This window comes from Talpa occidentalis, unplaced genomic scaffold, assembly GCF_014898055.3.
Source record: "Talpa occidentalis isolate TD23 unplaced genomic scaffold, MPIMG_talOcc4v2.1 talOcc4.10, whole genome shotgun sequence".
In the NCBI taxonomy this organism is placed as follows: domain Eukaryota; kingdom Metazoa; phylum Chordata; class Mammalia; order Eulipotyphla; family Talpidae; genus Talpa; species Talpa occidentalis.
Genome location: NW_023600993.1, coordinates 6701705 through 6728401, shown reverse-complemented (window position 1 = coordinate 6728401; position 26697 = coordinate 6701705). Strand labels below are relative to the sequence as shown.

At 52.2% G+C, this 26697-nt stretch overlaps 2 protein-coding genes and 1 pseudogene across 4 annotated transcripts in view; 1 reads left to right on the top strand and 2 right to left on the bottom strand.

Moving 5' to 3' along the window:
* The window catches only part of RAF1 (Raf-1 proto-oncogene, serine/threonine kinase), a 54270-nt gene extending 49829 nt beyond the window's left edge, over positions 1 to 4441 (top strand). For both annotated transcript variants that reach the window (XM_037523182.2, XM_037523192.2), the window contains 5 exons: positions 1432 to 1478; positions 2454 to 2572; positions 2874 to 3005; positions 3135 to 3269; positions 3413 to 4441. In XM_037523182.2, the coding sequence (XP_037379079.1) occupies positions 1432 to 1478; positions 2454 to 2572; positions 2874 to 3005; positions 3135 to 3269; positions 3413 to 3556 (577 nt within the window). In that variant the 3' untranslated portion in view covers positions 3557 to 4441. The remainder of the gene's footprint in view (positions 1 to 1431; positions 1479 to 2453; positions 2573 to 2873; positions 3006 to 3134; positions 3270 to 3412) is intronic.
* MKRN2 (makorin ring finger protein 2) lies at positions 551 to 26622 on the bottom strand. 2 transcript variants are annotated; one of them, XM_037523203.2, is made up of 8 exons: positions 26531 to 26622; positions 14112 to 14240; positions 13005 to 13186; positions 11085 to 11389; positions 9799 to 10013; positions 8905 to 9015; positions 5777 to 5921; positions 551 to 5607 (listed from the first exon to the last, which is right to left on the bottom strand). In XM_037523203.2, exons 1-8 carry the CDS (start codon positions 26554 to 26556, stop codon positions 5470 to 5472), a joined length of 1251 nt encoding a protein of 416 aa, XP_037379100.1. In that variant the 5' UTR covers positions 26557 to 26622; the 3' UTR covers positions 551 to 5469. The 2 variants fall into 2 exon arrangements, with proteins under 2 accessions (XP_037379100.1, XP_054554558.1); XM_054698583.1 differs by lacking the exon at positions 26531 to 26622 and adding an exon at positions 25996 to 26067.
* On the bottom strand, positions 17700 to 25954 carry LOC129146433 (60S ribosomal protein L35a-like; annotated as a pseudogene).
* Positions 26623 to 26697: the final 75 nt, after the last annotated feature.

The following is a 26697-nucleotide window of genomic DNA, read 5'->3' as shown; positions in this document are numbered from 1 at the left end:
GGAGCCACAGGGGTGTCCGGAGGGGACCCCTAATCAGGAATGAGTGTCAGGTTCCTGCTACTGCCCTGAAGTTAGAGCCAGAGAGACGGGCTGGTGGAGGGAAAACACTAAAAAAATACAAATTACCCAAGGAACCATTTAAACTGCAATAGAAGCAGGATGTTGAGGCTTTAAGAAATAAACATTTTGGGGCCTCCCCGGTGGCGCAGCGGTTGAGCGCTGGGTTGCGAAGCTGCCCGCGGCCTCTGCGGTGCCGGTTCGATCCCCGGCTGCTCCCCGGCCACCAGAGGAGGGTCCCACATGGCGCGCAGACCTCTCCTGCCGCCCGCTGCTCCCCTCAGCAGTGTCCTTCGGTCCTTCTGCCTGCTCTGCTCCCCGCTCTGGCTCTGGTGAATTCTCTCACCCTCCCGCGCTTCTGACTCTACCCAGTGCATGTATAAACAAACAAACAAATAAATAAAAACAAAACAAACAAACAAAAAAAATATATATACACAATAGACTACTCAGCTATTTAAAAAAAAAAAAGTGAAAAAAAAAAAAAAAAGAAAGAAACATTTTGAAATGGTTGCCACCATAAAAGGATTCAGCTAGAGGTGCAGAAACAGTGGGGTTGGCATCTTCTGCTCAACCATGGCAGCACCCTCCGGGGGCACCGGATGGGAGACACGCCCTGTGCGCAAGTGTGCTCGCTGCACGCGAGGTCAGACGCCACGTCCAGAGAATGGACGTTCCTTTTGGCGAGGGCGCGGGGGTGGTCCTCAAAGCCTGTGTTAGACTCCACCCTCGTGTGTCTGTGCTGACGCTGCATGTGAAAGGTGTTGGGGTGCGCCTGCCTGTGCGCACCCCATGCTCCCCTGGCCCAGGGCTTCAGACTTTTCCTCTAAAGCGCCCCCGTATGGAGGACCAGGAATTCGCACACCCCAGGCGGCAGGAGCTGGGCCCGAGTGTGCACCCAGCTGTTCTGCCTCGGGGTTCACGTGGCGTTTGAGTCTTTACAGCTCAAGGGGTAACTCATCAGGCTTCCTGTAACCATGCAGATGTGCCGTGAAGCTCATGCTTTTTGTAAGGGCACCATCCAGTGGTTCTGGCTTAGTCAAGTGGCAGTCACCCCCTGACGTGTAGGGCATTTTGCGAGAGAAGAGGGCGGCTCGGCGTCTGGCTTTTGCACCGGGCATGTCTGCTAAGGCGCTCGGGCGGAGCACAGCGCAGCGCTACCTGCCTGTGGCGCCGCTCGCCAGCCGGGCCTGGCTTGGCAGCACTGCGTCGGGCATCACAGGTGCTGGGGCCTTATTACCCTTCTGGTAAGTCTTGAGTGAACCAGAGCGGGCCCAGCCCCCCAGGAGACCATATCCCCGGGAGCCAGGCCTTCGGGTGACTTTCTAGCTATGGTTTGAAACTACTTCTAATAGATGTATTTTCCCTTCACAGCTACTTGCATGCAAAGAACATCATCCACAGAGACATGAAATCCAACAGTATCCTTTGCTGGTGGTTTCATTTGATTCGTTTCTTAACTTAGGAAAACAAAGTGTCCTTTCCGGCTCTGAAAATGTGACTTTGGAAATATTTCCGGGAGTTGGGCTGTGGTGAAAGGGGCCTGTTCATCACTGAGCTCTACTGAGCTATTGTCTCTAGTTCTCATTGGCGCGCAGCGGTTATCTGGCCCGCTGGGAGCCAAACGTGGCAAGATTTTCAAATTCACTAAGAATTTTTTTTTTTTAATGCAGTGTTTTTCAACATCCCTGTTGCAGTCCGCCTCCCCCCAAGACTTTAATGTATTTTTGTGGACGGGGCCTGGATACAGGAACTTTTGCACAGTGCCTCCTCCCCGGGCCTTTCTCTTTGAAGGGAGCGTGGCGACAGGCCCCTGCTGCTTGGCCGGCCGAGGCCAGACGGTGGAGTTGGGGGTGGGATGTGGCCTGTTGAGGTGCAGGTCTCAGGCGTGGTACGCTACCTGGTAGCAGTGGGCTTTGGGCAACACATTCTGCCCTGCAAGCAGACACCAAGGGGCTCAGCAGATCACGGGCCTCGCCGGCTGGTCGGAAGCGAGACCACGGGGTCTGAAGGCACTGGGCGCTGCCCGTGTGAGGCCTCTTAGGACAGCGCTGGGTGCCAGGCGAGCAAGCGGCGGGCCGGGCTCAGCTCTGGGGAAGGTAGCCCGTGCTCTTAAGAGTCTTGGGGCTTAAGGCATCTCCATGATACGTGGGGTGGCTACAAGGCCGGGGACCCGGCGTCTCGAAGCAACAGAGGGGTAAACGGGTTTGGTTCGGGGGAAGCCAGTCTGGTGTGCTACACCCCACCTGCCTCCCAGAGGGGACCCAGCAGCACTTTGTAAAACCCCGGCAAGTCGAGCACAGAGAAGGCGGAGGAGCGCTCCCGTGCCAGCTGAGAATGAGGAGTTTTTCGAGACGGACCGTCCTTTGAAGTCAGAGTCCTTAACAAGCATCGAGATATATTTCTTCATGAAGGCCTGACGGTGAAAATTGGAGATTTTGGCCTGGCGACAGTGAAGTCTCGCTGGAGTGGTTCTCAGCAGGTCGAACAACCCACCGGCTCTATCCTGTGGATGGTGAGGAGGCTGGGTTCCCACGGGCCTGCACCCAAACTCAAAGCATTCCTGTGCGTCTCCCCGAAGTCCGGGTCAGCACAGACACGCCCCTAGGATCACTCTGGGGCGGAGCTGGGTTTCCTGGGGAAAGCTGGCATCAGAGCCACGCTGCGCAGACTTACGTGGGCGATGCACTGGCCCCTGGAGACTGGCCCCCTGAGCTCTTGGAGCCTGAGGCAGCGCCCTTTAGGGCCGAGCCAGGAAGGGGCAGAGGAAAGGGCCTGCCCACAGGGGAGCGACCACCTGCACTTTGTCCCCGTAGGCCCCAGAGGTGATCCGAATGCAGGATAACAACCCGTTCAGCTTCCAGTCCGACGTCTACTCCTACGGCATCGTGTTATACGAGCTCATGACGGGGGAGCTTCCTTACTCCCACATCAACAACCGAGATCAGGTACGTGCCCGGGGCAGAAGCGTCTCCCTCACCGCGGCCCCCCTGGCAGCCCGCCTGGCAAGCAGCGAGAGGGTGGGACGCTGTCACTTTCACTGTCTCCACCCGCCCCTCCCCGCCTGTTTCCCTTAGATCATCTTCATGGTGGGCCGAGGCTACGCCTCCCCGGATCTCAGCAAGCTCTACAAGAACTGCCCCAAGGCCATGAAGAGGCTGGTCGCTGACTGCGTGAAGAAAGTGAAGGAAGAGAGGCCTCTTTTTCCTCAGGTAAGACCAGCTCAGGAGTGCTGCGGCCCGGTGAGCAGGACTTCCTGAGCGCGAGGGCGGGGCTGGTGTCCTCACCAGGGTGAAGGCTGCCGACACCGAACACCGAGCCCCGGCGAAGACATACTTCTGTGACCTCGTTTCAGATCCTGTCTTCCATCGAGCTGCTCCAGCACTCTCTGCCGAAGATCAACCGGAGCGCTTCTGAGCCATCCCTGCACCGGGCGGCCCACACGGAGGACATCAATGCCTGCACGCTGACCACGTCCCCCAGACTGCCTGTCTTCTAGCTGACCGTGCACCGGCACTCGGGCCACCGGGGAGGAAAGGATGTCTGCGGGCACCGCTTTCCTGCTCCCCCGCTGCGGGGACAGAGAGCTCGTTTTCAGAGAAGCTGCTGCTAAGGACCTTCTGACTACTCACAGGGCCTTAACTTCACGTTGCCTTCTTCGACCCTGTCCGGCCCTGGGGAAGGAAGCCATTCACGACGCTGGTTTGTCCTGCTCCCTTCCTGCCTCCCCCACGCTCGTGAGCCAGGCCTTCTCCAGATGCACCGGTGACGGCCGACGGCAGCCCATGACGTGGGGCCCCAGCTGCTGGCCGTGTGAGTATTTTTAGGGCAAGAAAAAGCACTCAGGGGGGAGAAGAATGCAGCAGGCAAACCAGCCCTGATGTGGGGACATGGGTTTTGAAAATGGGCCCCTGTGAGGCCTGCTCGTCCCAGGAGGGACTTTGTTCGGGGTGAGCGGTGTGGGCCGGACAGGTGTTTTGCACAGGACACACCAACAGCCCGGGACTGTCAAGACTGACCGCCTGAAGGAGCTGCTTTGGCACCTGGACTTGGGCTTCGGGGGCACTTCCCTTCCTCAGAGGTCTCTCCCGGGCACTGGGATGGCTTCCTAGGAGCTGCTTGGCCTGCCCCGCCTACTCCCCCCGCAGGGAGCAGTCTTCCGTCATGCTGAATTTAGTCTTCCAGGAGCTGCCCCTATGGGGCAGGGCCGCAGGGCCAGCCTTGTCTCTGTAGTCACATCACCTGTATGCAAGGAAGCCAGAAATAGAGGTTTTCTTGATGATTTGGGTTTTAATTTTGTTTTTATTGCGCCTGACAAAATACAGTTATCCAGTGGTTTCTCAAGTACGTTATTTTAATAAAATAAATTAAATGTAGGTTTAGTGGCTGTTTCTCCAAAGCCGACCTCGCAGCCCGGACCCTTCCGCTGGCTTCTCCCCCTGGAGCAAACGCCACGGCGGGGAGTGGATGTGATTCAGCCTCAGGCACCCTCCACGCAGGGGCTAACTCTAAAGTACCGGGAAGCACGCCAACCTTGGGGCAGGAGAGACCTTTCTCCACCCACACTTGAAAGTAATGCGCTTTATAAAATATTTGGTAACTACAGCTGCTTACAAAAATAGACGGCTCGGGCTGGGAGCGCACGTGTTGCTCCACGAGGCTCTGCTCATTCGACTAAAGTCACACCGACGGCACACTTGGGCTCAGTTCTCTTTAGGGCCACCGCTGGGTCAGCACCAGAAACTCCTGGGTGCTTCTGGGTGCCCCTGGGATTTCTGCGACGTTTCAAACCAAAGCCAGGCTTTGCAGGAGAGAACAGACGGCTGAGCGCGAAGCGCTCGTTAGGGGAGAGCAGGCAGGCGTGATGGGCGCCCTCCGACCCTGGCCAGAGACCAAGGGCCGTGCCCCTGCGCGGCCACGCACGCCCCCTGCTCCCAAGAGGCCCTGCCTGAACATGCGGCCTGGGACACCACGCGCCCCGCCCCGCCCCACGCGCAGAGCTGCTCACCCAGCTTCTGAGCACCCGCTACTTAGCGCTCGCTACACAGGGCCCTGCCAGAGCCGAAGAGTCCCAGGGTAAGAAAAAGGATGCGCTGCGTGCGGGGCAGCTGACAGGCGATGGTGTCTAGGGAGCCAAAGACCAAGGAGGAAGGGAGCCAGGTTTGTTTTCAAAGCAAACGGCTTCTGGCTGACGCCCGAGGAGCTTGAGGTGCAACTTAGATACCGACTACGAAGGGAGAGACGCCGCACGCTTGTTAGGTTATGTTGTATCCCGCGCTTCCCACGGAGAGGCGACTAGACAAGGTTAATAAGTACAACTCCCCCCAAGTCCCGGCGCCACCTGGGCTGTGGCAAGGGACACGCCCTCGCTCGGGGACGGCTCCGCCGGCGCAGCCCGGGAGGCGGGGTCACTCAGGGTTCTGACGACTCCACTCCAGACAGGTGCATGAAGAGGTCCCCGAGCTCCGTCATGTCCACGTCTTCAGTGCTGCGCACCTGCTGGCTCTCCCGGTTCTCGATGAAGTCCCAGAGCCTCACGGAGTTGAAGAACTGCAAGACAGCCCGGGCGCCGGTGACTCGCGGGGCGAGGGCTGGGAGCCCCGCGTCCCTCCTGCCTGCCCGTCCCATTCCCTGCTTACGCTGCCCGCGGAGGGCCAGGGAGGCTCCCCGGAGATGCCACAACTCCGCACCCCTGGCTAGAGCGGGCCCCGGTCCTTACCCTCACGGTGCCTTCGGAACCCAGCTGCTTCCGAGGCTTCTCGGGCTCCGCGAGCCGCCCGTCGGGGTAGGCGTGGCGGTACAGGCACTTGCTTCCGAATGGGCAGGTCCCCTTGCCTTGTTCAAAGTATTTGCAAGCTTTCTTTCTGGAAAAAATGAGGATGATGGGAGAACTTGGGGTCCAGATGAACTGCCTTCCACGGCCCCGGCTAGGTGAGCCCCAGCACAGGCGGGGAAACGAAGGCTCTCAGAGGCGGGGCTGCTGGCTTCCGAGCAGACGTTCTGCCGCGCGGCAGTGAGCCTGCGCGGGGACGCCAGCACGTCTGTGTCCCCCGGGGCCTGAGGGGGAGACGGGCTTGAGGGTGCTTCTGGAGGCCGGTGACCCGCCTCGGGTCAATAGCCCGAAAGGAGCTTCAGGTCTCGTTCCAATTGCCCGCGGCCCCCGCGCTCTACAGACACCCCGGGACAGTTACATTGCAGCTCCTGGCAACGCTCACAGACCTAGCTGCGAATTCTAGCCACACGCTCCTGCTGAGAGGCCCTGCTGCCGAGGAAATGCCTTTCTTGTGGCTCCCATGTAACTTGGCTTATAAATGACCCCGAGCTGAAGAGGACGGGGTGCCGGGAAGGCAGAGGGCCGCCTGGGGGAGCCCGGGCAGCGCCAGATTGCAGGAGGGCGGCCCCGGGACAGGGCTGTCGGCTGCCGATCACGCCGGCGGAGAGGACAGGGGAGGGGCTCCTGGGAGTCCAGAGTGTCCTTCCTTCTCCAGGACAGCAGAGACAGGGGCACGGGTCTACAGACAGAGCTCAGGCAGCGCAGAGGCTGTGCACGAACCCCTCGCGCCCGTGGCACTGAGCAGACCTTCCCTCGACGCCTGGTGCCGCGGACGCCTCCCCTGGCTTCTCCGGCCCCCAGCCGCGAGGAATTGTTCTTTCTCTCCCCCAAGCCTGACACCAAGGGCAGAAGCCCCCAAGTTCCCCCCCATTCCCTCTTCTCGGCTCTCACATCAAACTGGTACTTGAGCGCACGAGCACTTCCCAGTCCACTGGCTTCCGTGCCCACAGCGTGCCCGGCCGTGCTGCTCTGGGAGACCACGGTCCGCCTGAGACTCAAAGGCTGTCTGCGCTGCAGGTGCCGCCGCGTGGCCAGGACCACTCCCTCCGCGGCCCGAGCACAACCCGCCCCCGCCCCGGGCTGCTCATCAGCTGTCCCTAGGACAGGACATTTGCGTCCTAGCTTCGTCCTCCAGCTGTCTCCCACAATCACCTGCCTCTCTACACCCTCCGCTGGCGCGTGGCCTGAGGGCCCCCGGGCCACCCTGGGCGCAGCTGATCGCACGCGTGTAGTCAGCCTTGCGGACAGAAAGGAAAGCCGGGGAGGGCCTGAGCCAGGCCAGAGGCTCCTTCCACAGACCCAGCCTCTGCCATGGGTGGTTGCGCTGGGGGGGGGGGGGGCGACGTGGTCCAACAGGAAAGCGTCAGATCTTCAGGAGTCTGATACGCCATTTAAGGGAACCATTTTCAAAAGGTGACCCTGTAGCTCCACCTCCAGTTCACCGAGAGAAAAGGGGGTGGGTGGGTGTGTGTGTGTGTGTGTGGGGGGGGGGGGCTGAGGCCCTCGGGACAGCACGGAAAGTCTAGAAAGTCTACCACAGAGTTCCAAGAAGACACCTCAGAAACATATTTCATGAAACAATGGCCACAATGTCTAATTCTGGTCAATGGCAAAGAGAGAGATTCAGAGACCAGCAAGAAGTTCCTGGGACAAAAGCCCTCCTTGGCAAAAGCACCAACTGCTGCTGACGGGGGAAGCAACCCCAGGCAAACACCACATTACAATTTTACGAACCAGGCTTCTCACAGAGGAACAACACTTGCAAAATTCTGAAGAAACAAAAACCATCAATTATTTTAAAAGGAAGCAAAGAGAACCAGCCAGAACAGTGTGTTTAATGCAAAGAGCCTTCAAAAAACCCCAAGGATTTATCACCAGCAGATCAGCGAGTGTTCAAGGACAGTTGCTGAGGAGAAGTTCTCTCTATGAAAAGCAATTACATGTCAGATGAAAGCACAGTGGAAAGAACACACAAACACTGCAGCCACACGCCAGTGAACACACATGATCAACCCACACAAAAATGTAACTGCCTTTCTCTACATTACCGAGGAATGGCTGGGAACATATAAAGCAACCCGTTACCAATGCGTGCATCTAGGAGCAGATACTCTAAGGAGGTAAAAGACGGGCGATCTGATGAAAGAAATCCAAGAGTACAAAGAGACACTGTTCTCATGGACCCAAGAATCAAAGCTGTTACAAGTCACCCTCACCAAGACCGCGGTTTCCGTCTCATCCCCAAGTCCCTCCCGTGACCACAAAGGCCCACGGGGCCCCTGCCTCCTACCTGCCCTCACGCCCACGGCTCCTCCCCCTGCTAACCCTGAACACGGCAGCCACATGCTGGCCTCATTCTTGGCAGTACCCATTCCTTCCTTCCAGAATGTTCTCCACTCACATGGGCACGGCTGGCTGAGTCACCTCCCCATCTCCTTTAGGACTTTGCTCGAAGTCACTTCAGAGGCTTCGCTAGTGGCCACCACGAAACCTGAGTCCCCCCCAGCCCCCGGCCCCGTAACTTCTATACCGCGCGCCCAGGCTGCTTTTATCCTTTACCCCTGATGACAACCTAATCAATATTTTCTTTATCTTGTTTTTTATTCTGATTAATTTCGTCCACGAGCACATCAGCCGCAAGAGGGGCTGTGACCTGTCTGGTCTGGTCAGCGTGAATCCCAGCCACTAGGAAGGGGCCGTCAGCTGTCCCATCCGTATTTGTTGACTAAATGAATGATCACAGACAACAAGTCGACCATAACACCAGAGACAAGATTTCTAGGGGCCATTTCTCAGAGGAAATTAAACAAGTGCACTTCACCATGGGAGGACGATGGCCTTGCTCATCTCTGTACCCCCAAAGCCCAGCTAGGATTCCCAAGAACAGGAAGAGACTGAGTGACTCAGGCCCCCAGGGCCACATTGCGGGGGGGGGGGTGGGGGCGGGGGGCTGGCGCGGGGGCCCTGCAGGCGGCGGCAGGCACCGGGACTATGGCTGAAATCAAAGCACTTACCCCATGCCTTGTTTGAAAGCTTCAATCAACTCATTCTTTTTATTCTGGTCTTCCACCCAATACACACTTGGAATTACAAACTCTGATATGACACGGCATTCCGGACAAGACCTGGAATGAGTTAGGAAGGGAGACCTTAAGTCACAAATCCGAGCACGTGCTACTTCTAAACCCTTGTGCAAATTCATGACCACTCCAGGTGCTGACGAACCCCAAATCCCACAGCTAGAAGGATTCAATCAGCTGTCACCAGCCAGCGAGGAGCCTCACTTAACTGTTAATGTTCTTTGACCACACAGATGGGTGCTGCACGTGACCCCCCCACCTGTTTCCTTCTCGGTAAGCGAGGGGAGCTCGCGGTGGCTGAGGACGTGGGTCTGGGGACATCTGCCAGTACCCAGCCCGCGGTCACGTCTCAGCGCCACTCACTTCTCCCCGCCCCGCCGCGGAACTGAAGACTCCGCACCGTCCCTGCGTCCTCTGTATCTCAACAGGGGAAGAGAACCCTGTCGGCTGTTACATGAAAGGTGGTATGTGGATCATTCCGTTCGGTCCTCACATAACCCATTTCACAGATGAGAACTTATAAAGGCCCAACAAACAGCTTCAGGGCAGGCTGCCGGTCACTGTTAGTGCTGGGGCCCCGCACACCACCCTCGACACTTCCTCTCACATGGTCCCTGCTCAGTGTGTCCCCAAGACCCTGCAGGCCGGGCAGGAACGGTCACCTGCATTTTAAAGGAAAAGGCACTGAAGATACGTGATGTTCTCACACAGCCAGGGGTCAAGACTCATCAGCTTTCTTTGCACTAAAACGCCTCTGGAAGACCAGGGAGGCTTCCGCCGGGACGAAAGAAGGCAGCCCTCCGCAGCTCAGACCCGCGCTGCACTTACTTAATGATAGGGTTCTCGAACTGCTTGGCACAGCGCCACTGGCGGATGCAGGACAAGCAGTACGTGTGGTTGCAGTTGGAGAGAATCCCGAATCTCCTCTCGGAAGCAGATGCCTTCTCGAGGATCACTTCCATGCAGATGCTGCACACTTTGTCCTGACTTGCCTGGAAGGCGAAGGCCTTTTCCATCTCGTGTTCGAATGTTGACATGCACATCTGAGTACAGAGGGGTAAGGAACTCTCTCAGGCTCTGGGCAGCTGGGAGAGCCCAGAACAGTGGCCGGTCACTGCCACAGCCTGACGAGGAGGCAGCACGAATGGTGGCTCCTTGAGGCTGGACCAGCAGTCCCTGGATTCTGACACAAAGTTCTCCAGCCACAAACAGAACCCCAACCATCACTGGTCCGGGCCTTGTTTTCTGAGCATGACACAGTCACCTCCAATCAGAGCTGAGATAGTGGAGGTCCCAAAAGGTTAGAGGACTGCTGTGGGGGTCACAGATTCCCCGTCCTGACACCCTGGTCTCCTGGCTCCCCTCACAACATCAGAAATGCTGAGCAGCCCTTCACCTGAAGCATCAGTCCAGAGTCGGAGGGAAGTAGTAGTTATTTGATGGATTCATTCACTAAGTGAGCAGGTACTGAGCAGCACCCGCACGCAGCTCTGCCTACCAGGCCCCTGGCCCTGGGAGCCAACAGTGGAAACTTGGGTCTGAGACAAACCAACACACCAAAGACAAAGACCACACAAAGCCTGGGCACAGGGTGCTCTCACTTGAACAACCCTAGGGGGATGGCGGGTCGCAGGCTCAGAGCTGTGGGGCTCCTCTCCGCCCCACCCTTCCCATCTGCGCAGTCTCCAACCAAGCAGAGCCTAGCGTGAGGCCACGCCTCCACCAACACTGGGGACCGAACAACCTGGAAGGTTCCTTCAAACACTAGCTCCTCAGATTCTCTGATTTGGGTTCCTCAGATTCTCCAAAACCCAGCCTGACTGGACTCCAGCGACCACTGCACATAAATCTAAGGCTGGAGAATGCGCAAGACAAATGCCCCCCCCCCCCCCCCCCGCGCCGCATCTGTTCTCTGAACTTTGTGTTGTTTTATGTTTCCAGTACCTCTTTAGTCTACATAATCAAAAACTCCCCAAATGACAACAGAAGTGACCTGACAAGGTGTAAACGTGCCGGCGACAACGCAGGCGTTACTGCAGAAACACCAGCCATCTTCTCGTGCGCCACATTTCCAATTTCTTAAAACAAGTTTATGCAAAGTCGTGCAACTTTACCTTCTCATGAGCCTTCCTCTGCTCTGGGTCGAAGGGGTGCAGGACTTGTAAGCTACAGATCTCACACATGTCGCCGTGCAGGTAGACACAGGCCTCCCCAAACCGGCACTCCCCAGCAGCCGCGTACGGACAGAGCTGCTGCTCGCTGCCATAGGAGCTGCTGGCTTCCACGCTGTCCAGGCCGCTCCTGATGGCGTCCAGGTAGGAATGCGGCTTCACCTCCGGGATGCTCTGGGGGTTGCTGCAGCCTCCAGGGCTGCTCACTGCACTCGCGCAAGTCTTCTCTTCAGCCAGGCCGGAGAGATCTTGCCATGGAACACACAGCACCGAGACAAGTGAAAACCCGCCCGAGCTCTCTGGTGAGCACTGAAGCAATAGCTAACAAACCAGTCAACTCTGGCCTTGGGAATGTCTCTCTCGAGAACATATAGAAAAACAGGTAGGCCAAGAGGGAAAAAATAAAAAGAAACAGCGTAAAATGTTCATAGTGATAGTCTTATAATACCAAAACCCGCAAGTGGCAATATAAGGAAACAGCAAAACCAGCCATGTTGTATTTACACAAAGCACTAAAGCTGCTGTTTAAACTGAACCAGGGAGATGTCAACAGCTGACACAGAAGTGGATGTATCTATTGTTGCCCCACACACACACGTGCGCACACACACTTAATATGTTTAATACATATGTTTTTATATGCACAAAAGTCAAAGGAGCTCCTCCCTTCCCCCAAGCCAGGAGCTACTGCTCTCCCCACTCCACGCACGTCTGCCTCTGAGAGGACTGGTAGATCCCAGGCTTGCTTAGGATGGACTCTCTCTCCTGTTACCCAGTTCCGAGAACTAAAATACCGTCACTTGCTAAGGACCAGATAATGAAAACAACTTCCATGATGTGCAGCCTTCCCTCTCCTCAACCAGGACAGGTGCACACCACTCCCCAAACCCCAACAAGCTATTCAAAGGTGCAAATTAAAACACCAAACACTGGTTCAGCATATGAATGAAGACTAAGAACTGATCTAAAAGTCAGACATGCTCTTCATCAAAATATACAGCTTTAAATTGAGTAACTTGGGGGCTTCCCTGGTAGTCGGGGTTAAAGTCTCAGCGCTATCAAGCTATTGCTAGCCACTGTAGCGCAAGCTCAATCCCCACGCAGGGAGCAACCCACATGGCGCAGCAGACCCCTCCTGCCTCGCCCGCTGCTCTCCTCGGCAGTGTATTTCAGTCAGTCTGCCTGTTCTGCTTCCCGCTCTGCCTCTGGTGAATCCTCTCATCCCCATACCTCTGGCCTGTACCCCAGTTCTTGTATGCATAATAAAAAATAAATCTTTTTTTAAAGATTTATTTATACAAGAACCGGGGTACAGGCCAGATGCGTGGGAGGATGAGAGGATTCACCAGAGACAGAGCAGGGAACAGAACAGGCGGAACTATTGAAATCTACTGCTAAGGGGAGCAGCAGGCGCGACAGGAGAGGTCTGCCACACCATGTGGGTAGCTCCCTGGCCGGCCAGGATCCAACTGGCACTGTAGAGGCTGTGGACAGCTTCACAGTGCTGTGCTCAACCACCTGCGCCACCAGGGGAGGCCCATAAAAAATAAATCTTTAAAAAAATAAATAACTTGGGGTTTCTCAAAACTGGTCAACTGCTCTAGGCAGACAGCAGTCACAGGCTGACCGAAAGGCCACTTTCTGATTGCCAGGCCAAACAAGGGGCTCTGCCCAGCTTTGGGCATGAGGTCAAGGGGAGGGCCCGATGCCGAAGTCCCATAAAGCCTGTCTCAGGACAGCTCTGCTTCTCTCCAGCTGGACAGGGTGGAGCGGCCAGAGCCGTCCTGCCAAGAGGCTGGAAAGGAGCACCCAGGAAAGCAAGTCAGCTTGTCAAAAAGGCAACAAAGGATTCTGTTCACTCACTTCGATCTCTAAGTACCAGGGTTCTCTTTTCACGTTTCCCAGGCTCGTGTAAATTTGTTTTCACAATAGTTGCAGTGAGGTCGGAAGGAGGGTGAGGGCTGTGGAAGCCAGGGGCGGGCACAGCGTGGGACACGGTGCCCACAGCACCCCCCGCCGCCGCAGAGGGCCTCGTGTGATCGTACCTAAACAGAACACAGCAGACGTCTTACAGACACAGCCCACCAGGCCTCCCACACACCCCAGGCATGCGAAGCCCCCTCTCCCGCTCCACTCATGCAGGCGGAGAAGGAGAAAACCTTTTCCCATGATTTAAGCAGTAACAGGCTGATGCGTTAGTAACAGCTGCGTGGCAGTTCAGTGAGCGTACATGCCATCCATCACCTACATCAGGTGACCTTGTAAGACAGACACACTGCCCTGGAACACACACAGCCAGCCTGGAAGCTCGAGAGTTGTGAAATCCCCTGACATCCAAGGCAGTACTCTTTAGGACAGCAGTCCCCAAATGGTGCTGATGGCCGCCGTAACAGCTGGAGCCCAGCCTCTCCGGGCTGTGTCTGTGGGGTGCCCAGGAGCAGTGGGAAGGGCACGCAGGCCATCATCCCCCAGGCAGCACAGATCAGTTCTTTACTACAGAAGCATAGGAACAGGTTGTTGGAATGTTTTTTTGCCTAGAAATTAAAAGAGCTGCCGAGGGATATCAGTGGAAAAAGGGAAGACTCTATATGTACATACATGCTGACTGCAGGGGTCCTCATAGCAAAAACTGGAAGCCACATATATCTCCAACAGAGGGCCATTTAATAAAACAACATGTTGACATTACAAAACAAACAAAAATGGTTAGCACGGGTAAGGCAGCAGCATGTCAAGTGGGAAAAGAGCAAGAGAGAAAATTTCATGTCTACTGTGAAAGAAATCTGATAACTACAGACCCAAAAGAATAAGGCCTGAAAAGTGAGTCTGAAAAATTAAAATTATTTTTAGAGTACTGAAATTGAGGCTTTAAAACGATCCCCTCATCAAGACCCATGCTCGGAATAAAGGATCTGAACCCGTGATGGTTCCACTCAGGTTAACAGCTGGGGAGAGTTGTGGGGTTCTTGCCTGCAACGAGTTCCGTAGGCGCAATAGCCCTTCTGATAGTACTTGCAGATGGTGGATGGCTTGCTGTTTGCCAGGTCATGTGAGAACAGGCACTGGTTTCCTTCCCGACACACACCATGCATGAAATACCTGGAGACAAGCAGACACAGAACCCTGAGAAATGCACTTCCTAAAATCACCGTATTCCTGATCGCAGCAGACAGACATCCATCACGTGCTGTGAAGTATCACGGCTCTACTGGCCACTGCAGATACAGATGCACCTCAACCAATTCAACAGCAGTTTTTCTGGTAGAAAAATGACACCATAATTTTCTATTTTAAGGTACATCCTCTTGATTTATGTTACATATGTAAAATGCGAGCCTCCTCCTAAGAAAATATCCTCAGAAACCACCACTCTGTCCTTTGGAATTAAGGGGTAAAGTTGTGACAGATCTGGGCTCAAGATTCAGCTCTGCCTGCAAGGCACAGAGCCGTCTCTGGGCCTTACTAACTTTAACAGTATACTCTACAGTGAAAGCTACACTACCCACTACTTCACTGGGTTGTGGCAAGGATCAAAAAGAGAGCGTAACACCAAAAGACACCTGTCTGTGTGTGTTTGTGTGGGTCTGTACCAACAGATCTATATACATATATAGATACATATGTAAAAGAATGTCCACTAAGATGTTGAATTTTGCCCTTGAAGGAATAACTGGGAGGTATTTTACTTCTGCCCAGTCAGAGCAGAGATGGGTTGAACACTTCAGAGCAAACCAGAGTGACCCTGGAGGGGCATTCCTTGACAGTAAGGGCAGTAACTTCTAAAGTAAGAGTTTTTAGATCCACCCTAATAAAGTTTACAAAAAAACATCTAAAAGGACCAAGCTGAAAGCAAATAATTTACCAGTCAAAAGGAGCTGTAACATTTCTTCGAAGGAAGGAAGACAAACAATGCTCAAAAACCACTCACAATGTGTGGCATAAAATCCAGGCTTACCAGACATGCCCCAAGCAAGAAAATGTGACCAACAATGAGGAGAAATCTCCTCAGTAACAGGAATGACAGACGGACTCAGCAGAAAAGGATTGTTTTAAAACAGTTTTATTAACATACTCATTATGTTGAAACATTTAAAGAAAACATGAATACAATATGGAGAGAAATGGAAGATTTTAAAAAAGAATCAAACTGGTCTACAATATCTGAAATGAAAATCACATGGATGAGCTTAATAGGCTTCGTGCTACAAAAGATAATCTCAAAAAACATTAAGACAGCAATAAAAGGAATCTAAAGTACAAAGAGGAAAAGAAATATTTTTGTTCCTAGCTGTAATTTGTCCTCAAAGATGAAAATCTAGAAGACAGAACAAAAAGTAAGAAACAAGTGGTTTTAGACATGGGCAAGAGGCCACACAGGCCTGGCCCTTGAGAGGGGGAAACAATGGAGGTGAGCCCCGGGTTCAGCCCAGTTTCCTGCCTGGAGGCAAACATGCTGGACTCCAGTCCAGGGAGGGAAGCGCCGCAGAGCACAGCAGGTTGGCACAATCCAAGAGGCAGAGACTGGCAATTCAATGAGGTTCAGAGGTGGCTCTTTAAAAAGCCCGCAACAGAATCACCCATACTTGTCAACAGACTTGAAAAAGGTGTCAAGGTAATTAGTGCAGGAAAGAACAATATTTAAAATAACCGATGCTGGACCTCGTATCTCTGTGGGGCAAGGGTGGAGGGAAGGAGCACGATGCGACCCCATGGATCAGGTTCACAACGAAACTTGTGATAGGTTTTTTTTTTTTTAAAGATTTATTTATGCATACAAGAGCTGGGGTACAGGCCAGAGGTGTGTGGGGTGAGAGGATTCACCAGAACAGAGTGGGGAACAGAACAGGCAGATGACTCAAGTGCACTGCTGAGGGGAGCAGCGGGCGAGTCAGGAGAGGTCTGCTGTGCCATGTGGGTTGCTCCCTGGCGGGCTGGGGATCGAACTCATGCTACAGAGGCTGCGGATTGCTTCATAATGCGGTGCTTAACCCCTTGCGCCACCAGGGAGGCCCATGATGTGTTTTGGCCAAAAACATTTAACATGAATCCAACGAAACTCCAGATCTAATTCCCAGTTTACAGGAAACATGGGGCAGGAAGAAACTAAAAGACATCACGAGGAAGCAAACAAAAATATGAAAGAGGTAGTATGTGGCCTGGTCTCTTTCAACAGTCTCTTGGGGAAAAGGGGTGGACGTGGGTGCTGAGTCTGGAAAACAATATGGTGGTTTCTCAAAAGCTTAAGCAGAAATTTACCATATGACTCGACAATCCCACTCCTAGATGTTTACCCAAGAGAAATTAACATATATGTTCACACAAACACTTGCACACTAAGACTCACAGCAGCACAATTCATAATCGCCCAAAGGTGGAAGCAATGCAAGGGCCCTGCTTCCAAGGACAAACGACAGACTCAATGTTGGTAACACATACAACAGAAGATTCAGATTTAAAAAGGAGGGAAACACAGACATATGATCTGTCATGGATGCAACCTGAGAACATTGTGCCAAGTGAAATCAGTCATAAAAAGACAGAGGCTGTGATTCCACGTACAGGAGATCGTGAGAGCAGTCAAGCTCACAGACACAGAAGGCAGAATGGTGGTGGCCGATGTGGGAGTCAGTGTTAAGTGGGCCCGGAGTTTTAGTCTGGGAAGACACAAAAAAGCTCTGGAGCTGGTGGTGGGGATGGTGGCACAACAGTGTGAATGTACTTCATGTAATAGAACTGTACATCTAAAAAGGTGTTTTTGAAAAATAAAATGGCATAGAAATGCCATTTTAAATGTATTTTTAAAATAGCACATACAGTAATACAGTATACAATCTCATTTTGGTAAAAAATAAATATGAAAACTATACACACACTTAAACAATTGCAATTAAAAAATTTGGAAATACAATAGTATGTCAGGAGGAGTAATTTTTGAGAGTAATGTGGATGGTCTGCTTATTTTCTTATTTTTGTTGATCTATACTAACATTTCTACCATGAACACATATTGGATTTGTAATAAAAAGTTGTTATTTTAACTTTTATATACTATCCAGAGCTGATGAAGATTTGGTTAAAAAAAAAAAAAAAACAAACTGATCAGTGTATCAAAAAACCAGAATCGAAAGTCCAGAAGAAATCCACACATATATCCATATTTAATTACTGATTAAAAGGCCACAATGGGGGGCCTCCCCGGTGCTGCAGCGGTTGAGTGCCGGATTGGAGAGCTGCCCACAGCCTCTGCAGTGCTGGTTCGATCCCCTTGCTCCCCGGCCACCGGAGGAGGGTCCCACATGGCGCGCAGACCTCTCCTGCCGCCCGCTGCTCCCCTCAGCAGTGTACTTTGGTCCTTCTGCTGTCCTGCTCCCCGCTCTGGCTCTGGTGAATTCTCTCACCCTCCCGCGCTTCTGACTGTACCCAGTGCTTGTATAAACAAACAAACAAACAAATAATCCTTTAAAAAAAAAAAAAAAAGGCCACAATGGGGGCCTCCCTGGTGGAGCCACTGTAGCAGCAGTTTGATCTCCGGACAGGGAGCTAATACTAATACACATGGCGCGCAGACCTCTCCTGACTCGCCTGCTGCTCCCCTCAGCAGTGTATTTCAGTCAATCTGCCTGTTCTGCTCCCCACTCTGTCTCTGGTGAATCCTCTCACCCCTCTCCCCCCATACCTCAGCTCTTGTATGCATAAAATAAATAAAAACTCTTAAAAAAAAAAGCCACAATGATATAATGGAGAAAAGAAAGTCGCTTTAGCAAATGGTGCTGGGAAAACTGGACGGTCACATGTGAAAGAATGAAGCTGGATCACTCTCTAACTCCATGCACAAAAACAAATTCCAAAAGGATTAAAGACTAAAAACAAGCAACAATGAGAGATACAGAAGAAAACACTGGCACTGTAGTTCATGACATCAATGATAAATCTGTTTTTAGAGACTTGACACCTACAGCAAGGGTAAAGAGAGCAAAAAATAAACAACTGGGATTACCTTAAAAGAGTTTACATAGTAGTAAATTTAAGTATATTAAAAAGACATCTACTCACTGGAACAAAGTAACAGACAAGAGGTTAATATCTAAGATACACAAAAAATTGTTCAATTTAACAAAAAACCCTGGTGCGCGGTGGGTTGAGCGCCACACTGTGAAGCTGTCCACAGCCTCTGCAACACGGGTTCGATTCCCGGCCAGCCAGGGAGATACCCACATGGTGCGGCAGACCTCTCCTGACCCGCCCACTGCTCCCCTCAGCAGTGTCTTTGGTCGTTCTGCTCCCTGCTCTGTCTCTGGTGAATTCTCTCATCCTCCTGCTCCTCTGACCTGTACCTCAGTTCTTGTATAAATAAATCTTTAAAAAACAAAATCCCAGCAAACCCAACTAATAAATGGGCAGAAGATATAAACTGGCCAATTCAACAAAAAGGATACCCAGAAGGCCAATAGATAACATGGAAGAATGTTCAATCATTACTTTTAATAAGGAAGACGCATGTTGAAGCCACAATGGGGTATCACCTCACACCTGCGAGAATGGCACATAGTAAAGTCACCTCCAGTCACAAGTGCTGGAATGCATGTGCAGAGAGAAGCCTGTCACGCTGCTAGTGTAATTGACACAGCAATTTGTAAAGTGCCTGGATTTACCTTGAGGTAAAAACTGAAATACCTTTGGATCAGTAATCCCACTCTTGGGCATCTACCCCAAAAATTTACATGCTCTACAACATTTATTGCAGTAGTATTTGAGACAGCTAGGACATGGAAGCAGCCTAATGCCCACGGAGAGAGGAATGGATGAAGATGCGGACACATGGAAATATTATTCAGCCATAGGGAAGATGAAATGTTGCCATTTACAGAAGTGAGAATGACAGACAGCAGGGGACATTTACATAACGGGCCATTCACCAAAGCAAAGTACTCAGATGAAGGCCTGATGAGGATACACTGATGTTGAAATAAACAGAAGGCTGGAAGGACAAGGAAAGAACTGGTGGGTGTAAATGTACACAAGGCAGCAGACACCACTCCAGCGGCTTAAGGAATCATGTTACCTGGTCTATCGTACACTCTAGAGTTAATGGAGACTTTGGCAAATGACAAGCAGCAGGTCAGTATTTATGCCAAGATGAAGCAGCTGCTGTCGCTGAAGTGACATTTTGTAAATACTGGGATTCTGGTGAGTACAGCAGTAAAAACAAAATTTAAACAAAATGCTCAGTACAGCACCGGGCCCACAGCTGGAACCTCTAAAAGGACACGCACAATTAAACTGACAGCCACAAGAACAGCCCGCGCCTGGTCACAGGTCTGCAGCGTGGCGAGGAAGCAGAGGAGACGCGCGCAGGGAGGCCACGGGGGAGCAGTCTGCAAAGTCAGGCTCTCCATGGGGAAAGGAAGAGACAGGACAGCAGGAAAAAAGGCAAAGAAGGGAGGCCTGGTGAGGGGCACGGGCAAATGCTGAGAGACAGGAGTAGCGTCAGCCTAGCCGTGCTGCGGGACGGCGGAGCCTGCTGAGGCACAGAGTGGCCTCAAAGTGAGGGCTACAGTCAAGTCGGCTTAGGAAACATCTGGTGCAGCAGCAGAGGACAGACCCCGCAAGGCCTGTCCTGAACACAGTCTCCCGTCTTCCTCTGAACGGGGCCTGAGCGCAGCGTGGAGAACAGATGGGGGAGGGCCACAGTGGGGAGAGGCCCAGAAGGAGGTGGCGTTGCAAAGGGGCTTTATCTGCGAACGAGGTTTTAACTTATTTTAAAAAGATGGAAAATTTCAAACATACACAAAATGGCCAGAATGGCAGGATGAGCCCTCCCTGGGCACGGGCACCAGTTCTGCTATGAGCGAGTCTTGGCCACTCTGCTTTTATCCACCCCCCCACCCCCATATGTTTTTGACAGTTTATCCTTTTAAAAAGGATGACTCACAGGCGCCCTGAATGAATAATGTGAGGCAAGGAGGCACCCCCCCTCTCTCTGAACAAGTGCATTATGAGAAATACATGAGATAAGAAAAAAATCAAAAGAGCTGATGAGCGGCGCTAACAATACCGCATCCCACTTAATCCTAGCAATTCTGAGTATTTTTACTTTGGTGAAAATGCAAACGGGAAAGCTGAGGCTCAGAGAGGGGCAATGCCTTAAAGAAGATCTAACCGCCAGGGAGGGGACCCCCAACTCTGGTCTTCCCAGAGCCCTGACCTTTTTCCCACCGGAACCGACCTCTCTCGCCCCACTTTTGTCCGTACGCTGGCCAGCACCTATCTCTCACCACGCCGGACTGGGACAGCCTAGCTTCCTTCCTGGACCACCGTGGTCCTGGCTAGCTTGAGCCGCTTGCACCCATCAGACCACGGTGTGCGTTCCCTCCCCCAACCTCAGACTCCCTGACCGGGGCCCTGGCCCACCACCACGAGAGCTAGTGTTCCTGAGCATGGAGTTGGAACAACTGGTTTCTATTGGAGACCACCAGGGAATACTTCAGGCGGGCACAGCTGGTGCATCACTGAATGTGGCTCACCACAGAAGCCTAAACCTAACCAGTTATATGCTCTGACTGGAGCTGGAGACAGGCTGACAACAGAAAGAAGGGAATGGTCCAAAGGAAGGTCAAACAGGCCCAGACTGCCCGCTCCAGAGAAAGGGAACTAGAAAATGCCAGTGGCAATTCATGCACCTCGGCCCCTGTGAAGGCCTGGGAGCTGCCTCAGCTGGAGGCCACAGACTGAACTTCTCTCCCCTCCTAGCTCATAAAGCCTACTTCTTTCTTCATCTGTTCATTGCTCCAAACCCAGAAGAAGCGCCGGCCAGCCACCTACTCGTTTCTTTTCTCCCAGGAAAATGATAAACGGGTGTTCTAGTTTATATGCCAGTTTCTCCCGAGTCTTCCTACCATGACGCCACCTTTAAGTACACCAACGAAATCAACTTTCTGAGCCTACAAAGGTGAGAACTGGATCATGTGACTGAAGTTACTGTCCTGAGGTGCGATCATAAAGGATCTTTTCTAGGTAGTCGGTGGGCTTTTCTCAGGCAACAGCCCTTGGGGGTGCTGCACTGGAGACCATACAGCAGCAGAACAAAACCTAACAAGCTAAGCGTATTATTCGTCAGAAACTTAAAAGGAACTTAAAAAGTCCCTATCAAAGGTATCGTGTTATTCACAATACTGATTAAAAGTGTGCAGAAAGGAGTTAACACCGTGGACCTGACCTGCTGACCTAACCACGGTGGCTTACGAGGCTGCAGCTTGCCTAGAATCTAGGACTTGGCTGGTAAGCAGCTCCCTACCCTAATACAACATGTCCCTGGCCGGCCAGGGAGCAACCCACATGGCTCAGCAGACCTCTGCTGACTCACCCGCTGCTCCCCTCAGCAGAATCAGAATCTGCTGTTCTGTTCCCCACTCTGTCTCTGGTGAATCCTCTCACCCCCAGCACCTCTGGCCTGTACCCAACTTTTGTATGCATAAAAAATAAACCCTAAAAAAAATAAAAAGAGGTGGACAGTTCTCTGAGAAATGCTACTCAAGACTCTACCATTATTTCAATTGTCCTCAAATATGGTAATCTGATCTTGCAAGGTACAAGAGTTTAAAAAAAAAAAAATCAGTGTCAAGAGCCACATCCGAATAAAAAAAGAGATGAGGATGAGTAAACTCATAAATATGAAAAGAACAGGTTCAAAGTGGCCACACAAACAGTTCTGTGAGAGCAAGATCCCACACTTCATCAGTAGTTTCTTTTGGAGACACTAGAGCCGAAGTCCTGCGAGAACGGGGCGGGAGCACCAGAGGTGCTGCCAGATACTACCACCAGCCAGTGTAGGCAGTGGTTTCACAGGACAGCATTTTGTAATTCCACCACCACCTTCCATAGGCCTATGGGAGAAAACCCGCTTCCAAACTGCACTTACTAATTATCTTTTCCATTAAAGAAAAACAAAACACTCAAGCACCAACAGAGCTCCTAACTCGTTTTGCCACCTACAGCTTCACTTTTGTAAGTGACCCAGCTGAGATTCAAACCGGCCCTGGACGACCATCACTGCCTCAAGAGGGCAACTGTGAAACAAGGGTTCTGTAAGAGCTGTAAAGTCAGTCCGGTCCTATTTTTATGTCACCATTTCCAATCCACAGTGACAAACAAAATCAACTCGAGCACATCCAGCCCATCCTTTCGGGCATCTCTGTCATCCCTCACAGCCATTCCTCCACATCCAGGTGGCACGAAGGGGAATCCTGGCCTCTTCCATCCTCACCTGGTGATGGGTTTCCAACTGTCCACCCTTCCATCGCTTCCAACTTCCTAGAGAGCTGAGACATGGGGGGTGGGGGGTGGGGGTGGGCTGTATGAGGCGAGAAGTGCACAGCTGGAGGCTCAGAGGAGTCTTTCTGGGAGACACTCAAAAAGAATCTGTTACTTGCATGACACGGGAAGACTGTTTCACAGTACGGTTACTATATGCCGGATATCAAGTTCAGTGTTAGCCACAAAACTATTAGCTGTTCCACCTATAGCTGAGGGCCGAGTCACACAGAATCAATCTGGGTTCTTGCAAGTCTTTCGATGGTGCCTGCCTCCAGCAAAACACCTTCGTAAATCATTTCCAAGATTACGGGTAATGAGCATTCTTAAAGTGACTTTACTTTTGCTACATATTTTCTTTTTTAAAAAACTTTTTTTTTTACAAGAACAAATGCACTTTAATTGGCTTTTCAATAAATTTAAATCCTTGAGGGGTACAGCATCACAGGGATTGTGTCCTAGGGCCTTAGCTTGAAGGCTGCTTTGGAATTTTGCAGGAACCATGCCACTGTTTCCATGGGTACGTGTTACTTTCCCCCAGATTACTCTAATTTTATTCGGTTTGCCACCAGGAGTCACTGCATTGTTTGTTGCTTTGTACACATAAGCTCATCTCTTGCTGAGATAGAATTCTGTTTCATCTCGTACATAAACACCTTCAATTTTAAGAAGAGCTGTATGTGCCCTCTGGTTTCGTACACCCCGGTGTAGCCAGCAAAAATGGCCTTGGACCATAGCCTTCCAGCCATGTTTTAGAAGTCCTGTTCCCAGCAGGGACCAAGATGGTGGAAAGAGTAAAAAATCTTTTTAAATTGAAGTTAAAGCATATAAACTCCAGGTGTGCAGCATTAAAAAAATCAACATGTGCATGTACCATATTAAGTTCACTACTAAAAGTCCACTTCTATTCTACATATTTCAGAGCTAAATTACATGGTTGTTCCACTTGTGACAACAGATTCATCATGGGGGGAAGGGAGCGAATGCTAGACAGCACAGTAGGCTTGAAATAAATGTATCAGAGGTGGGATGAAATAAATACTAGTGATCGAGTGAAGATTGAAGTCAGAGCTTCTACATGACCTTAAGCAGTATAGATCTTCACGCCTCACTTTCCTCACTTGAATTGATTATAGTAGTGGTCCTTCAGACAGCTGGGGTACACCCTTGTAGGTTTAGCTAAGACAATGTATGTGAGTGAACGCTTGACACCTGGTAAGTGCTCCAAGCAGGTATGCTGTTATTAGCTTATCTCTTAACAGAGCCTGCAAGGCATTACCACCTTTTCACAGGTGAAGAAACTGAGGAACAGGTGGTAGCAGGGTCAGAACAGAACTGCCCAAGTCAGTTCATGCTCTTCCTGCCACTTACTGGCCAACAAGATTCCCCTACATTTCATGACTTTCCAAGAATCAAGAGAATCCCAAATTTTGGATCTTTTACTAGTGATTCTGAGACAAAGAGACCTCTATCCCAGAAGGAGGGAAAAGAAACAGATAACTGAGCGGTTATGAAGCCTCCACCAAGACTTTGAGAACAGTCTGAAGATAAGGTGAGATTTCAGAAGCGCTAGCAAGTGCTCCCCACAGGGGAGTTCTGAGGCGAGTAACCAGGCCACGGACTCGGGACACTAGACAGAGCTTAACCGTAGCCATCGTTCCTGCCAGTCTAGGCCATACACTTGGACCGTCTGTTTGGGAATCCCAGCATTTCATCTCCCTCTCTGGGAGAGACATAACGTACATCACAATGAAAGCAAAACTAATACTTTACCCTGCTGCTCTTCAGAATGAGCATGTCCATCGCATTCCACAGTCAGGAAAACAAACCAAGAATCACTTTGCATCCTGAGATAAAACCAAAACCAGCTATGCATTCTCTTAAGGTCTGCCCCATCATACTTTAAACATTCCCCTTAAGTTACCAATGTCAGAGATAAAAATTTAGTGAACAAGGTAACAAAGCGAGAAAAACTTTCCACCACAAACACACGACAGTAACCTGATATTCTTGGTAATATCGCACCCTTTGCCACTTAAATGTGTTCTGTCTTATTTACAAGGCAGTTCTTGTGAGGTCTGATTCCTTCACCCCTTTTGCAAGTAAATTTCTTTTACTTTGTTTTTATGAGTTTTCCTTTCCTATGATCAGAAAGTCTGAAAATTCATGCAGTAAACAAACTTTAATTTAGCATTTCCCAAACTTATTCGGGGGACACAAAGTCTACATAATTCTAATTTCACACCTTTGCCAGCTGGAAGATCCTGGGCAAGTCACTTCAATGCCAAAGCTTGGTTTCATGGAATAATGTGGGTTGTAACCACTGTATGACACCCCAGACAGTTGGCGGAGAACCTCAGAGTACCCAGCATATTATAAGCCCCCCCAGCAAACACCAGTACTTAAACAGAACCGATCCATTGCCATTCCAATGCACACCAAGGTTATGCACATCATCCTATTTGGGAAACAATTAAAAACCTCTCGCAGGTCAGGACATCTTCCGTGCAAAAGGGAGTAATACCAGGTGATCCTGATTTAAGGTGTTGCCTGTGCAGTTTGATGTGAAGTTAAAGGCGAACCTCAAGCGTTTTCTGAGCACAAGGTTTCCTCCTTCGTAAGATCAGTTACTACACACAATTGGGATTCAATTATAAAGCACTGTGCTCTGGTCATTGTTTTGTTGATATATCTGAGGGGCAGTAGCCAGATTTGGCAACACAACCCCCATGACTGCTGCAACAGGGGAAACATCACACAAATAACACACACAGGCCCCCCTTCACGAAAGACCTAGTGCAACCCAGCAAAATTCTTTTCTATAGACACTAAGTCAACGTTTCTGACAACTACAAATCACGTGGGCCCTGGATAAATTGGCTGAACAGTCCATCTATATTAACAGAACGATTTACACAGTTAATTCTCAATTACGGGAAGTAACACAGGTGATACTTAAATACTGTTTAGCACCGAGCCAAAGGTGACAACATTTAAATTTTTTTAGCAATGTTTCCCACTGAAACATTTTTAGTTTTTACTGAAAACAATTATTAAAATGTGTACGTTCCACATGTGGATTTGTTATAGGGCAGCCTCGATACTGAACAACCCCACCCTCAGGTCCCAGCCACCTTCCCTTGGGTGGGGATGGGATGTGGAGTTCCCAGTGTCTTTGGCTTTGGCCTGGGGTGGGGGTGGAGCCCACAAAGCCTGTATGGGATTAGCTTTAGGACATCCTTTCCCCCTAACAGATTCAATACGACTAGGAGCCCGATACTTGGAAACCACAAACACAGCCAAGGCTGGGGGGTGGGGAGGGGGTCACACAACCGAGCTCTGTCTATCTCAGAGCAGCAGCCACAGCGGAGTCACCTGATTCTGAATTTTCTAAACCTTCCAGCCGCGACAGGGCTTTCCCCACCAGCGCGGCTCTCTCGCCCCGTCTCCGGCGCGAAGCCGGCGGGTCCGCCAGTCGCGCCCGGACAAGGAACACAAAGGCCTCAGAGGTGCGCAGCGCCCGCCAACTCTCGGGAGCTGCTACCTGCGGCTGGCGGCTCCGGCCCGCTAGCTCTGCCAGCTCAGGTTACATCCGAATTCCTCAACTCCCGAGACGAAGGCCGCTTTCTTGGGGGGCGGGGGGGGGCGCCTCGCCTGCGGCCCTTTCCATCGCTAGCCCGACGCCCGCGGGCGGCCCACAGCACCCCCCCGCCCCCCGGCCAGGCCGCGGCCTCCCGCCCGGCACAGGGGTCGCGCCGGCCCTCCCCAGCCCCGCGCCCCCCCCGCCGGCCCTGCGCGCCCCCCCCCCGCCGGCCCCGCGCCCCGCCGGCCCCGCCCCCCCGCCGGCCCCGCGCCCCGCCCCCGCCGGCCCCGGGCCCCCCCCGCCGGCCCCGGGCCCCCCCCCAGCCCCGCGCCCCCGCGCAGCGCCAGCTCCGCCCCGACGAGCCGCGCGCCGCCGGGCAACTCTCCCCAACCCGCTCCCGCCTCAGTTTCCCCGACGCAGGGCTGAGGCGCACGGGCGGCCCAGGGAGGGGAGGGCCCCGGGGAGCGCTTCAGACCCCGCGGCGCCGCGCACTGACCTGCAGGTGACCTGCTTGGTGCTCATGGTGGCCGGGCTGAAGGGCCGTCGTCGCGCCGCCGCCCCGGACTCTCGCCGCCGCCGCCGCCACGGCCTCGGCCCGGCCCATCCCGCGCAGCCGCGTCACGCAGGCGCACTCCGCCCCTCCGTGCTGCAGCTTTGTAGTGC